Here is a 14,714-nt window from a genome sequence, read left to right as displayed (position 1 = left end):
ATATTTATGCCAGACCATAAACAAATAAGATGGAATAGGTAGAGGGTCCAACTTACCACTTTCTGGGGCATCAGGATGTCCTGTACTTCATGACAGTTGTCATCCCTGTGATCCCTGGTCTGATTCTTCAGTCTCGTTATGGTCTGGTGTTTCTCCAATTTGGGCCTTAATGGCTTGGATCTTGTTATACATTTCGTCATTACATATTTATTAATCTTTCTCCAATAGTGTTAAACATGTTAAGCATTTGTGTTAGGTAATCCGTATAATACACATGCATAAGCTTCAGAGAGGCAGCTGTGTTAGTCTGTATAGAGCAAAACAACGAGAGTCCTGTAGCACCTTAAAGACTAACAATTTATGCCTGCAGAAATTTGTTAGTCTTTAAGGTGCTACAGGACTTTCATTGTTTATACATAAGCTTGAATTTATACAACTTTTGCTGTTTGTCATTCTGTTTCTCTGTCACCCTGCTCCTGGGTTTTCCCACTACAGGTTTATGTATTAATTATACTAATTGGCTTCCTTTCACCTCAGTCTTCCAACACAATAACAAAAAGTTACCTTTGTTCTGTCAGCAAAAAGCAAAACCGTAGTCTATGTAAGAGAAAAATTGGCAAGGCGGCTCCCAAGCAAGCAAAAGCTAGGCCAAGGCTTTTGCACTGGTATTGTCCCATCCAAACTTATTTACTATCCATAACTATAAACTATTAAATTAACAAAACTCTAAGAAAAATTATCATTTAACAATTCTTCATCTTTCTATTTCAATATCATAATTCAGTATGTATCAATATAACTAATTTTATTTGAATGGGGAATTATGGAAACATGATGATCCTTTTATGTCAACATTTCTTATCTTCCATAAATATGGGTTTTCAGATATCTTTTACTCAAAGTCCAACATTATGTTTGTGAATCATTACCAATCCCTCCTCCCCCAACTTGTTAGTAATTTTCCCGGTATTGTATTTTGAGGAGTGTCTCAATTTTGGGGCCCTAATAATCATCACTCCCCAACAATTCTGTCACGCACTGATGAATGGGAAGAAATGAGGAGTGGTCCCATTTGTTCTAGTTCCACATTCGCACCTGGAGCTGGGCAACTAAGCATTATACCTTGTTCAGGGCTTCTGGCAAAGCTACGATTGAGCTCTTTGTGAATATTTTTGAGCAAGAGATGTGGAGTATTCATAGACTCACAGGCCAGTGTTCTATCCACTGGACCTGACTGCCTCTTTAATTACTAAATATTAACCTGCCTCCATCTTGTTGACCTCTTCCCACGGGGAATAAGTGCACATATGGGTTTGGCAAAGTATTGACTCGACTGGTGGCCTGACTCAACTCTACCTCTCGAGGTGGTGGGTTTTTTTGGGTTTTTTTTTGTTTTTTGTTTTTTGTTTTTGTGTAACTGTGGACTACATATGTTATTTGGATTTCATATTCTTTCTCCTTCTCCCCAAATTCCCGTCCTCAGTAAGGAATACTGAATTCTCTTAGAAAATTCTCCCAGTAGCAATGTTCTTTATCTTTATTTAGGTATTTCTTCAGCATGAAAAACTGAATTCACAAAACTTAACTGGGGTTGGTGCTCTTTCCTGCATTTTCCGTTCCTTTCCGGTTCCCCCAACTCCAAGGAAACCCACTAGGTTGCAGTGTCCCTTTGCAACTTAGAGTGTTTCTGGTAGTAGCAGGTTCACTTCATGCTGCACTCTATACTTGATGAAACATTCATGCTTTTCCATTCAAAATGACCAAAACCAACCATCTTTGTTGAAGGCTCAGCATATGAACTTGAGTTGCCAGGAGCCAACTGTCCATATAGGGGATACATAACTGGCCTGAATATGATCATAAGGCCAGCTGTTTCCCCTGCCAGACCCAGCAAGTCTTACCTCTGGATGGACGAGAGGGCCACATATCGAATGAAAAGGGGGATTTCATTCTAATAAGTGCATAGGATACAATTTAAAAGGGTTGATTCAGTGTTACATTATTTTATTTTTTAAAGTAGTGCTGTAAATCAGAATTTAACACAGCTGTGTTAACTTCAAAACTGAAGAGACAATCTCTAAACAGTAACTAATCAAATAATGTTGAGTTTAGGGGCTTGTAATTTTGTATGGAATGTGTAGGATTAAATTTCCATCAAGTTGCATATAAAAAGTGTGGTCACAACACATTACAATTATAAACAGATAATGTTCTATTTGTCTTAGACCAACTCAATAAATTAACTGCACTGTAAGGATAAAAATGTATAATTTCATCTTTCATCCACTCCACCTTTCTTTTGTTTTTCATTTGTTTGTTTTTTCTAATTTGTCTTTATCATATTAAATAAGTCTAATAGTTAAAGAAAAATAAACACATGTGTTCCATTAAAGCCATTTGTTTTACTTTATATTAAGGATGTGAGTATTAATATTTATTATCGTGATTTAAAGTTCTAGTCCTCTTCCACTTTTTAAGCTATTTGCTTTTTGTCTGTACTTTTTCTGAGGGATGTAAGAGGTTGTCAGTATATGTATATTTGGCTCTCAAGAATGGCCTGAGATATATTAAACATTCTGGGCTTATGCACTTACTTATATGGAGTCCTATTAAATAATCCTTTTAATTTCATTGGGACTATTTGTAGATTGAGATGCTAGTCAGCAGGTGTAACGATATCAGAATCTGGCCTTCCTGGTAAATTTCAGTGGTCAGGAATTGAATGTGTGATCATTTGTATCACATACTAAAAGGTTCTTTTCAGCCACTCAAATTTAATTCCTTCAGTCTCTCTCCTTTCTTTGCAGAGTGTAATATTGGGTAGTGACTGAGATTATTTCACTCTCAGATTCTCCCGGTGGATTGTGACTCCAGAAATATGCCCTTCCTACATGTGGAGAGCTCACATTAATTTCAGTGATTTAATATACAGAGAACTGAATCTTGGTGTTAAGATTTATGGAACAGATCTGAGGGAAACATTTTTATCCTAAAGCTGCACAACTATGATTGTGTATAATTGCTATTGCTAATTGATGCAGGTGACGTTGAAATACAGTCTCATAAAACACACCTTTCAGAGATGAAGAATGCTTGGGAGAATGAGATGTTCACTGTTTTATAGATTTTAAAAAACGGATGCTCTCAATGTTGCAATAGAAATAAAATTTTTCCCTTTAGATGCCCATATAATATAAACTTGCATTTTTTTTACAGCAGCAAAGGTTCCTATTCAAATAGAAAATAGTTACTGATATTCATATTCTAAAACTGTGATTATTATTGATTTAATGCCATTAAATTTTATTTTAAATTATAAGAACTAAGTCTTGCCATTAATATTTACAGAAAAATCCTACAGAATTCCCAGCAAAGAGGGATGGCAAGTTATGGTCCTTATGCAATACAGAGGGATATGGTATATTTAGGCATAAAATGAGAAAAGACTGTACTCTACTAAACTTCACAAATATTACTTTGTCTCTTTTTAAATAAAGTATGGTACTATGTAGGCTTGAATTGATTGTAAGAGTTCTACTTCTCTGAGGGAAGAGAGATGTCAGTCTATGCATGGGTGATGTTGTTTGGCATTCTGTATGTAAACTTTTAAAAGTTAAAATTTGTTGTTTGTTAATGTACTTTTCCCTGGCAGTTTAAATTTACAAAAAAAAATCAAAATAAAAAATTGCCAGTGAGAACACTAGAAAGTTCACATGGTATCACAGATAGTGCAAAATCTTGCTAGTGCCTTCTTCTCTTACCTAGAGTCTGGGAAACAAGTGTGCATGGGTAGGTCAGTTGTCCATTTGTAATCAAGTCCTGCTTTAACACATGACATATGGACATGTAAGGTGGAATGCAAAATCGCTAATTTGATGATAAAAAAAAAAACTAAATAGAAGCCAGGTTTCCCTAAATATTTGAAGTAAGCATAGAGACAAGTCAAGTGGAGACAACTGGAAATGGTTTATTTTGATATTATCATAGACTTGTTTTTAAAGAGGGGAAATGTGGAAAAACAATGGAAATAGGGTTTGATATGGGCATATTATTTCTTAAACAATCCAGTCAACTCAACCTATGATCTGGTGAATTTCAGTAAGTGATTGGATAGCTTTATAATGTTATTGACCTCCTTTGTAAAGCGCTTTGAGATCTACTGATGAAAAGCACTATATAAGGACTAGGTGGTACTAAATTGCACAGCATATTCTGTGCTGATTTAAGTAACTCAGTTAAACAGTGGCATCTGACAGCCACATAACTTGCAGTAATGGCAAATGCTAATAGAATGCATACCACATAAAAATGTCATGCATTTATTGCATTACACTGGAAGTTTCTGGCACACAAGCATTGTGTCCTATAGATAATGCAGATTGTTAAGGAATCTGAAATCATGTTACTTTGAAATGGAATACCAGTTAATAAGGAACTTGTATAAATATATAGAGAAACATGTCATTAAGAATGGGAGAACCTGATACTTCTGAGTTCTAAATTACTATATAATCTTTTCAAAGGAATTCTTAAAAAATGACTTTGCAGATTCATTATCATATTTGGAGCATTATTCAGCATGGAACTTCCTTGCAGTTTAAAAGAGGCTTGCTTGAGGGACTAAAATACATCAGCTCTGACTTGGTACTGCTAGGGTACTGCTTTTGTTGAGAATAAGCTACAAGCCAGTGGAGTTTGCCTGAGAAAGAACTTTTTAAAAAAACACACAGAAAAATCCTCAGAATATAGCCCTATGTTGCATGACAAATATTTTTTCCAAAGTGGGTGGAAAACACTGATAGTAATGGAGTTTCATTTGTTTACATGTGGGATGAATATGGCCCTAAACTTTTAGCAGGGATTATATGATCTCAGATTTCCTTGTGTGAAATTCTGCTGTCACTTATTTAATCAGCGTCTATACTAATACATGGTTATGGTGATAACAATACCATCCAAGTTAACACCCTAATAAAATTAATTTTGCTATATCAGTGATGTGCTAAAGTAAATTTTAATTAGAAGGGGGAAAACAACTTTCAAAATAAAATATCTCCAGTTGCATTCATATACCAGGCATTGAAAGTAATGAGAACCAAGGCAGAAATCTGAAAGTAATTTTGATTATGCAGTCTAATTATTCAATAATAATAAAAAAAAAGAAAAGAAAATAACTATCAAGTTGCAAGTCTTTTGTATGCATGTTAAGGATATCATAACCTTATTATTTTTACTATTTTAAGTACATTTCTAAAAAAATTAAATCAATTTCTGCATAATTTTCTTTTAAATTTTATTTTAGAATGATCTTCACCAAAGCTGGTAGTGATATTAAAAACTCAAGTAGTTGGTCACTATGGTGTGTCAGTGGAGAAGTCTTATGCAATATAGATTAACACATTTGTTACCACTTCCTGAATAAGTCTGTGAGAAGTATTAGTAGTACTGTAACGTGATTAGAAAGATGTGGTTTCCTTAGTTGGGAATAGACCCTGGGAGTTTCTGTACAACTGTACTTGTGTGTGGCATTTGAACTGTTGGCATGGGGTGTTGCTGCAGGCTTTTGGTAATTTGTACTCTGTTTCATGCAGTCAGTCACTTGGCTATGCAGCTGAAGTTTCCATTACTCTTGTGTGTGCGCTGTTTACTTTTCCTTTATGTTTTAGTGGTTTGGCAGTACAGTAATCACTGGTCGTTCTTCCATTTTGTCTTGATTATGTGGGGGCAATCTGATTTTCCATTTATTGCTTTCATCTGGTGGTGCTGCTTAAGTTTGTATCACAATAAGAGTTTTTAGATACTGCATTTGAGAGAACTTGCACACACAACCTCAGTGGAGCCCCGAGTGCATCTATTTATTTGAAATAAACCTGTTTTCGTTATTTAAAATCCCTGTGTGTGCCTTTTTGCACTGTTACTGCCTAAAGCAATCTAGATCAGCTGTACCCGTCCGGTTTCATGGAAATATACAATGAATTGAAAATGTAGTCATTCACAACCAAATTGACTCTTTCTGTTTGAATGGGAAGTTGTAGACCAAGCCTTGGTTGACTGCATTTTCAAATGTTGGATATTTTTTCAAGACATTCCTGGAGCGTCTGTGAGCATTACAGGATCTGACTAACCAGAATCCTAGAATTGGGAGGAGGGGGGGAGCAAAAAGCCTGAAGGAAATGCCATGGCAGCCACAGAACCTCCTTGATGAGAAAAAATAACAGGAAACAGTCAGGAAGAAGGGCAACATGTGAGAGAAGAGCAGTGCAAAAGATAAACCAACAGAAGAAGAGTAGAGAAAGAAACCAACCGAAGTGGAATATTATGTCAGAGAGAGAAAAACAGACTGAAAAGATGTGTGGTTCTTAGTATCTCACTATATCACAGGTGTCTGAGAGGTCAGCTGATTCCTGGCCTGACCTTACTTTTGTTTAGTATAAAAATATGTCTGCTTGACCTATTCATCATGCTTGGCATGGCCATTTCCAGTATCCTACTCAGATGCTGAGGGAACAATTCCTCTCCTCAAGGTCAGCCATGTAGCACTCATGTGCCTGTATAACTCCTTCTTCCTGGCCAGGTGCAGAGTCCTTGATTTCTCTGACACCTAGTGAGTGCTGGGGGATGAAAGCACTGAGCATAAGCAGTGCCTCTCTGAGATCTTAGCTGGTAGAGTTTCTTTCAGGTCTTTGCCAGTCAAATGGAACCATACAATAGAAGGGCCATGCACAGTGACAGATGTGACAATCATCAAGGTCTGCAAGTGCTGACTGGACTCCACATGGTCCGCACCCTGCCCCCCCCCCCTCCCTTTTCCTTCTCCTATCTGCCAGTGAAAGAGGAACAAAGAGATGGGCCCCCAGTACAAGTTTTTATTGTAGGCCCACATTTGCCATTATATGTCCCACATTCAAATAAAGTCTCGCTTCCCTCAGCCCCCTCACCCCACATTCGTCCCTTCCTCTGCATCTCTGCTCTGCTCCCCCTTTCCACTCCCCCACACCCAGCACCATGCTGTGCCTTCCGTTTCCTCTGGCCCAAGCTCTGCACCTGTGCTGTTGTCACTAGAGCTATTGCTTCTGCCAAAGCCAAAACTCCTGTCGTGGGAGCCAGACTCACAAACTGCTGCTGCTGCCACCAGATCTACAGTCAGAGCCTTGAGGAGGAGCAGCACGTCGGTTCCTGCTGCCCGCATTTGAATTTGTTTGGGCAATAGGAGGGGCGGAAGAGCCTTTGACCAAAATGAAGGCTCAGCCATTGGGAGTCTCACCAGTTAGAATTAATGGCAGACACACCATAGTGGAGGCCCCCTCCTTGGGCAAATTCAAATGTGGGCAGTGGGGACCAGCACCTGCAGGACCCCTGAGCAGCTGCACCAGCTATTCCTCTGCCACAGTCATCTGCTCACCCCTACCCAATTTTGGGGCTCTGCTCCCAAAAGTAACTGAGTCAGGCACCATGGCAAGGGACCCCCTCACTGCTTCAGGGCCAATGTGATTTCCTGGGTTGCATGTGTCTTAACATTTCCCTTGGCCACCAGCTCCCAATTTTTAGGGATCTTGGGGTATGTACAGTCACCTGTCCTGCGACACCTTTGCAAAATTCCACAGCATTTGAGCATGGCCAACAGTGACTGGTGATAGCAAAAGTTTCCTACCCCATCCTGCAGGGGTCACAGCCACTGGGGCAAGCTCCAGTGCTGGAGAGGCTGCTGTTGGGAAATGAATGTCTTTCAGGCAAAGAGACAAAGTGTATGCACCATATATTGATTGCCCAGCACATCATATTAACCTAGTTTTGGTGCAGGCTGATGAAGATAAAGCCAGTTCAGACCTGAAGGTTTTCTTCTCAACTTTTCAAGAAATACAGAAATATTTTGCAGACTCTAATCATTGATAGGAAAAACTAATTATTAAGTCTAAAATAATCTTTACCTTCAAACTCTTGCTTGAGAAAGTACAGTTTTGCAAAGGGAACAGGAAGTTGATGATGCACTTCAGGCCCCAGAAGAAGTTGGCAGGATTGATGCAGCACATTAAATTAATAGGCTTCTGAAAAACAAAGGAGATCTTTACATTTAAAGACAATCTGCAAGACTAGATGGGCAGCTCAGATGAAAGCCACTGAGGCAATGACAATAAATTTTCAGAGTACAATTGAATGTCTATAAGTTGACACTGTTACTGAATGCAGAAGTAATGGGGACATACACTGAGCAAAAAACTTGTTTTTAATGGCTTGAATGTTCTACCTCAATCTGTTATGGTGGCATAGGATCTTAGTTATCATGACCACAACCTCTGACATATGCCAAGTTCTCCAGACATTTGAGAGCATAGTCTGAGGAAATTGTAAAAGAATCTCAGAACAGGTGGGAATCAACAGGTTTTTAAAATGCAAACTATCCAAGCCACAGGAAGAGACGTGAATGCTGCTGACAATGAATTTGCACATGATTCTGTGTTTGAAGCAAAGGATAACCATTGAAGGAAATATTTTCAGGCCTTAGACAAATCAGGGTTCTAAAATCTCAACATGAAGGATTTCAAGAGGTAGCTACTCTATTTGGTTTCCTCCATCACAAGCAACTTCAAAATATAACTTTAGAAAAGTCAAAAGAGGAAGTTCTTAAACTCATGGGAAAATACTCATATTTTTCTTTTGACTTGGGTCATGAGATTGTGTCTTTCAAAAGGACATAGATATGTTCAGTTCTGTCCTTCTGGTGGAGATTTTCGATTCTTCAAACTCCATTCCCAGGGACTGTTCTGTCATCGATGGTGGTAAATCAAATAAGAGTCATTAGCAAGACAACTCCCAGTGACTCATCCTGTCTCCATAAACTGAAAAACAGCCTTGTTATATAGCACATCAGATTATGTTCTTAACACTGGACACAGTGCAGGTGTACAATTACAAATGACTCACTAAACAAAATGTAATTCATAAATAGATACAGACATGTTGGGATTCCCTCTGAGACCTCTTTACATTTGATTTCTCAAGAACTCAGTTTGACTCCAGTCTCATCACTCAGGATTTTTATTTGGTATACAGCACAACTATGTTGAGTTGAGCAGACTCAAGTGCCAGGGGTGAGTATGGGGTGTTCCACACGACCAAACTTACATAGACTCTTCCTTTATATGAATTTACTGTTACTTTTCATTTACTATACATTTGATCACACTTCTGGGGATTGGCTTGGTTACTTTATAGGACCCAATCGCTCTACAGCATGTCAGTCCACACACTGTCATGCATGACTTATTCTTTACTTCATTTTACCTTCCAGGCTTATCTTGTCCATTATTATCTTGCTATCACGAAAGCACTGTAAATAGTTCCCCGGGTGTTCTTGTTTTTCTTAGTTAGCACAAACAATCTGTCTCTTAATTTACTGACCAATTTACCTATCTTAGCACAGACATTCTGTTTCCAGCCTGCTGATCCTTTTACCTCCCTAATCCTGTTTCCCAAGAAAGGAGGCCTAACCCATATCTAATTACTCATGACAAGCTAGGCCTACAAAACATATTTCCAAAACTATCACAATGAATCCATCCATTTTACCACTTTTACATCTGTTCCCACGATGAAGCCTTGACCAAAATTAGTAATTTTATTAAATAAATATGAGGAAGCCTACCAAAAATTCAGGAATTGAATGATATGAAAGTGTCATTGGTGTTAGGTAAATATTATCTTTACTGTTTCTTGTATTCTAACTTTACCTTGTCTGCATTTAATATATGTTCATCATTTTCTTTTCTCTGCTGTGCAGCGAATGTTCCTGCATTTTTTATATAAGGGACATGCTAGTTTTTCTATGGTAACTCTGACTGAATAATCCTTTTCTAGTGGTTTCTATTTTAGACAGTATTTTGCTTACTTAAATCTGTTAATCAAATCTAATATCTCATAATATGTAAATCCAAGAACTGGTAATAGGTATCACTAACAAACTCTATGAGTGAAGAGTGGGAAAACTATGCACCTGCACATCGCCTGTAGACACAGTCTAGTGATGTTCTTCAAAATTCTATCAAAATGCTGTAAATCTTGTTTTCCTGATTATTTATTTACCTATTTAAATATTTGGGGTTTGTGTGGCTTGGAACACAAAAGTTCAGTCTGGCAACAAATAAGTTTTTGCAAGTTGAAATATAAGAAAAATAGTTTTTGCTGTTTTCAGATTACAAACATTGAGTGGATACATTTGCAGGGTAGATTTTGCAGTTAGTGATCTAGTAACTTAAAAACTGCTTTGCTGTTTAAAGTTGCCAACTTGTGTCCTTAACATGGCTTTGAAAGAAAACAGGAAAAATTGAGGTAGTTTAAAAGAAACTGAAATGTTTTCTAAATAACCATGGAAGAACTGATCAAGATCTTTAATATTTAAGGGCAAAATCTTGAGCCACCTGTGAGTATGCAAGACTCAAAATGCCATAATGCCAAATTTCAGTTGTATAGCAGGGTTACTGTATGGAGAAGCCATGCAAAGTGGACTTCACAGCTTTCTCTACCAGGCCCGCAGGGGAGAGTCATTGTGAGCAAACCAGAGAGTGATATGGACAAAGTATTCACAGCACAAATCTACATCTCCAGTCCCCACATTGTGGGAGTATGAGAATAGTAGGCCATGCCTGCTGCTCTTGGACTTGCCAAGGAGTACTGGCTGTTCAAGAAGTCAGTCCCTTTTTGCAGCACTGAAGGAGGATTCTGTCTTTCTCTGCAGCTTCATATTTCACTTGTGCAAAGATGTTTTACTCAGGCTTTGGGACAAGCATCAACAGTTAGCTCCAAAGAATGCCTGGTTAGACACATTTCCAAACCAAATATTTGTAAACCTTGCCCTCACTTTCCAGGACCTGTGTTCAAGGCTCTGTGTCTTTAATGTGTATGGGGTTGGGGGGACAGGGAAGGGAATGATGACATCACAGATACCTAAACAGAGGAAAGAATCCAGCTCCCTAATCTGCTTTAGCCGTTTTTAATGCCATCTTTTCTTTCATGAGACGCACACAACCTTGACCTCAACTCAGAACTTGGCAGCTAAAACCAATGAACAAACAAAATCTTTCCACTTACTTTTAAAAAAATGCAAGGGTTTTGTTATATTTTCGGGTTTTTTTTGGTTTTGGTTTTTTTTTGGGGGGGGGGGGGGTATTTGTTTATTGTTTGGTTTTTTAAATGATAAGCATATAGATTTATAAATGAAAACATTGTTAGGATAGTTTTAAAACAACTTCTTAAAAAATTTAACTAAAATTCAACTACATAAAGGAAACAAAATCAGGGAAGTAAGATTTTACTGTCTTCTTTACAAGTGGACTGAGAAAGACGGACAGACTTTGGGGTGATGAGATAAGTACACACCTTAGCGCCCACTACAAAGACATGATTCCCTGCTGACTGGGGGATGAGGGAAAGGGAGGGATGTAGGAATTCTCTCCCCAGGTCACAGAATAGAAAAGGACCAGTCCCCGTGATGCTACTCAAAGGCTGCAGCAGCTACTCTGGCCCTTGCACCCCTCATGCCCTTGCATGGAAAGTACTTGAGGATCGGTAGAACCTTCATACTTCACCCATCTTGAACTGGAAAGAGCTGCTGTGCCAGTTGTCCCCAGTTCACATGCAAGAGACTCCCCACTCAGCACAACCACAGCAGTTCCACTGTCTTATGGATGCTGAGCACCAGTGCTAGAGGAAAGAGGATTTGAGCCTTTGTGATAGATCTTAGACACTTTTTGAATTATCTAGTAAAAAGCATCTCAATTCAGCTCAAAAGTGCATTCATTACTGTTCTGCTAAAAATGTCATAAGGATATATGTTACTGTGCAGGAACTGTATAATTTTCATATTCTATATCTGAGTGACCAAAGGAGCCAATACAATTTTCCTATTCAAAATAAAACAAATGCCCTGAAATGTTTACATAGCAGGCTTTTATTTAAGAAGATTTTTATTGTATGAATTTTTCTTTATATTGAGGGAAAAAGAAACGGTCAGTGGAACTGTGTATTAACATAACAGAGAACTAGATTCTGGCCTGTACTTTAACCACGACAACAACTTTCCTCCCTAATTATGTGCCTAACTACTGTTTTGCATGTGCAAGTACAGGGTTTTGTAGATAAGTTGTTGCATGCAGATTTTTGTGGGTGCAACCATTGTGCCCACATTTAAAAATGTATTCATTGTATTTTGATGAAATTTTTAATATATGAATCTTATTTGTTCCCACCAATACTGGAATACTTTTTATTACTGTGGGTTTTTAGGGTTCTCTTTTGATTTAAAAAAAATCTTTAGCATTCTGTTGAACAGCAATTTGCAAATAACTTTTTAAAATATAAACTGTGCATTTTTCTTTCCCTTACGTTACCACTTTCTACTCCTTAGAATATTTTCTTTCTGTGATTCCTTTACAGCTGCTGCACATAAAGTCTGATAATGATCAACATATGTTTCAAAGACCCTCCATCTTTTTCTGGTGTAATAATGAGGATTCAACTCCTTGTTTAGATATCTCTTCCATTACACTTACTCCTATGAGCTCTCCTGACTCCAGACTATCATCTGGACTATTAACACCACCACCTTCAAAAAGTGGTCTTCCAAAGCCAGTCAATGAATACAGCATCCCAAGACCTCGTGTAATCCTGCTGTGCAAAAACTTTTTTTTTCTATTTTCCTATGTTCTCTGTTGTGTGTTGATTGTATTAAAATATACATTTTGTACAGTGGTTAAAGGACAGATCAGATGTATTGTAGGTTTTTTCTGGGTACTGTTAAAATATGGAGACTTTTGAGATGTTCTATAGTTCCTGCATCATATCCTTAAAATAATACCTTATTTTCCCAACTTCTTAACATTTTGAATTCTTTACATTCTAATGGTTTACCTGTATGTGCTATATTTATTGGACTACTTTGCTATTTTGGTAGAGTAATTATACTAATAATAGTTATTTACATTATTCAAGACAGTGTCCCAAAAGTCTGATTTGGAGGGCTTTAATTTTTTCAATAGAAAGAACTTGGGTAAGTGAGAAACCATTGACTAGCCAGAAGAGCAAGCAGCCATTATATTTGTTTTACTATAGTTTATATGAACTCTGTGCAAAATGAAGGCTGCAAATTATTTTATTCTAAAATGATCTGTAACATGCATATTGACTGCTTTCTCATAACAATATATCAATACTCACAACCTTTTTTACCATTTGCAAATAACATTTGGCTGTATTTGGCAAACATTATCATGGCTTTCTGCATGTTTTTACTGAATAAAAATGCCTCTCATGTTCATCCAGATTTTAATAGTTCACATTTATTTTTTGAATTAACTACTAATTATCAAACTTAATATCATTAGTTGTATTAATGGGTTCAAAATATACAATGAATATGATAAGAAATTGGAATATTCAGCAGCAAAATATGAATGAAAAACTGTTACCAAAAAGACTCATTTAAGACTGACCTCAACTATTATTTATGTATTTATATAGCTTCCACATAAGTTCTCATTTAAATCCACATTTAAGTTCTCAGTTATAATCTACTAGCCCCAATTCACACAACGATCTTCCATTAACATCAGTGGGAAATCTGCATGTGAATGTAGGATAATTTATGGCTCATACATACCTGCAAGGCCTGATATCACTCTCTTGATGCAGACAAAACCCCATTTCACATCAATGGGAATTCTGTTTGCATGGGAGTATGAGATCAGTCCATTTTTTGTTTACTTTGTTTGGGTCACTTAGGCAGCAAATTATACACAGAACTCCCATGATGTTAATGGGAGTTCTATGTACAGACTAACAAGAGTCTATTTCATATAAACAACATGCCCTCAAGAGCCTTTGGACCATAGGCTGTCACTGAAGTGCATGTACTAACACCTCTTGATGTCAAGGAGAGAGAGAGAGAGAGAGAGTGTGTGTTTGTGTGTGTGTGTGTGAGAGAGAGAAAAGTCCCATATAAATTATCATATTATAAAAGAAGTTGAACTCTAATCTTGAACTCTAATAACATGTGTGAGAGAATTATTTATTTTAAATAGAATTAAATAAAAACACCAGCCAGATTTTTTTTTTTATATGTGGAGTCCTTGAATTAGGTGTGTCAATACTCTAAATAAAAATGGCCCAATTCTCAGAGGGGCTTAGTATGTCCAGATCCCACAATATAAATATAAAATATGAATTCCAAATTTCAAAGCTGGAAATTTCTTGATTTTGAGAAAACAATACCACAAAAGGCTATTGAATAAAGACTATATATGTGAATATACAGGAAATAAATAATTGACTCTCTCCAGCTCAAGTTTTATTTTTATATATATACTTTTATATTTTATATATGTATTTGTAATGGTGTGTGTGTGTGTATATTTTACAGATATATATATATATATATGTCTTTCCGAGCAATACAGTCTGTAGAAGTCTATGTATCAGCAAAGAAGCAGGTTAGCTTCTTGCAGAAAACAACATTTAGAAAAAAAACCCAGCATGGTGGGAAGTAGAGCAGAGAGAGGAAGAAGTACTGAAAATGAGATTTCTGCCTCCAACTTTCAGTGATTCCTTTTCCTGAATTTGTTTCTCCTCTACTTCCCTTTCTTCCTCACCACCTCCTGGTGTGATGCTGAATGAGAGAATTCTTTGGATGAGAGAAACCTTTATATGTAGCCTTAAGAAGGAGA

At 37.2% G+C, this 14,714-nt stretch overlaps 1 protein-coding gene across 6 annotated transcripts in view; it reads left to right on the top strand.

The window, feature by feature from the left end:
• Window positions 1–14,714, top strand: part of GULP1 (GULP PTB domain containing engulfment adaptor 1) — a 253,662-nt gene that overhangs the window by 218,635 nt on the left and 20,313 nt on the right. For 2 of the 6 annotated variants that reach the window (XM_067549049.1, XM_067549047.1), the window contains one exon: window positions 12,430–13,308. The exons of 3 other annotated variants lie outside the window; for them this stretch is intronic. In XM_067549049.1, the coding sequence (XP_067405150.1) occupies window positions 12,430–12,810 (381 nt within the window). In that variant the 3' untranslated portion in view covers window positions 12,811–13,308. Of the gene's footprint in view, window positions 1–12,429; window positions 13,309–14,714 lie in introns of those variants that run through there. One more of the 6 variants, XM_067549053.1, reaches the window with a different exon arrangement.

Source organism: Emydura macquarii, unplaced genomic scaffold (genome assembly GCF_026122565.2).
Source record: "Emydura macquarii macquarii isolate MOO-44397 ecotype Brisbane River unplaced genomic scaffold, CSIRO-AGI_Emac_v2 contig_1253, whole genome shotgun sequence".
Classification (NCBI taxonomy): Eukaryota; Metazoa; Chordata; order Testudines; family Chelidae; genus Emydura; species Emydura macquarii.
The sequence above is the reverse complement of the archived record's forward strand: the minus strand, read 5'-3'. Positions and strand labels throughout refer to the sequence as shown.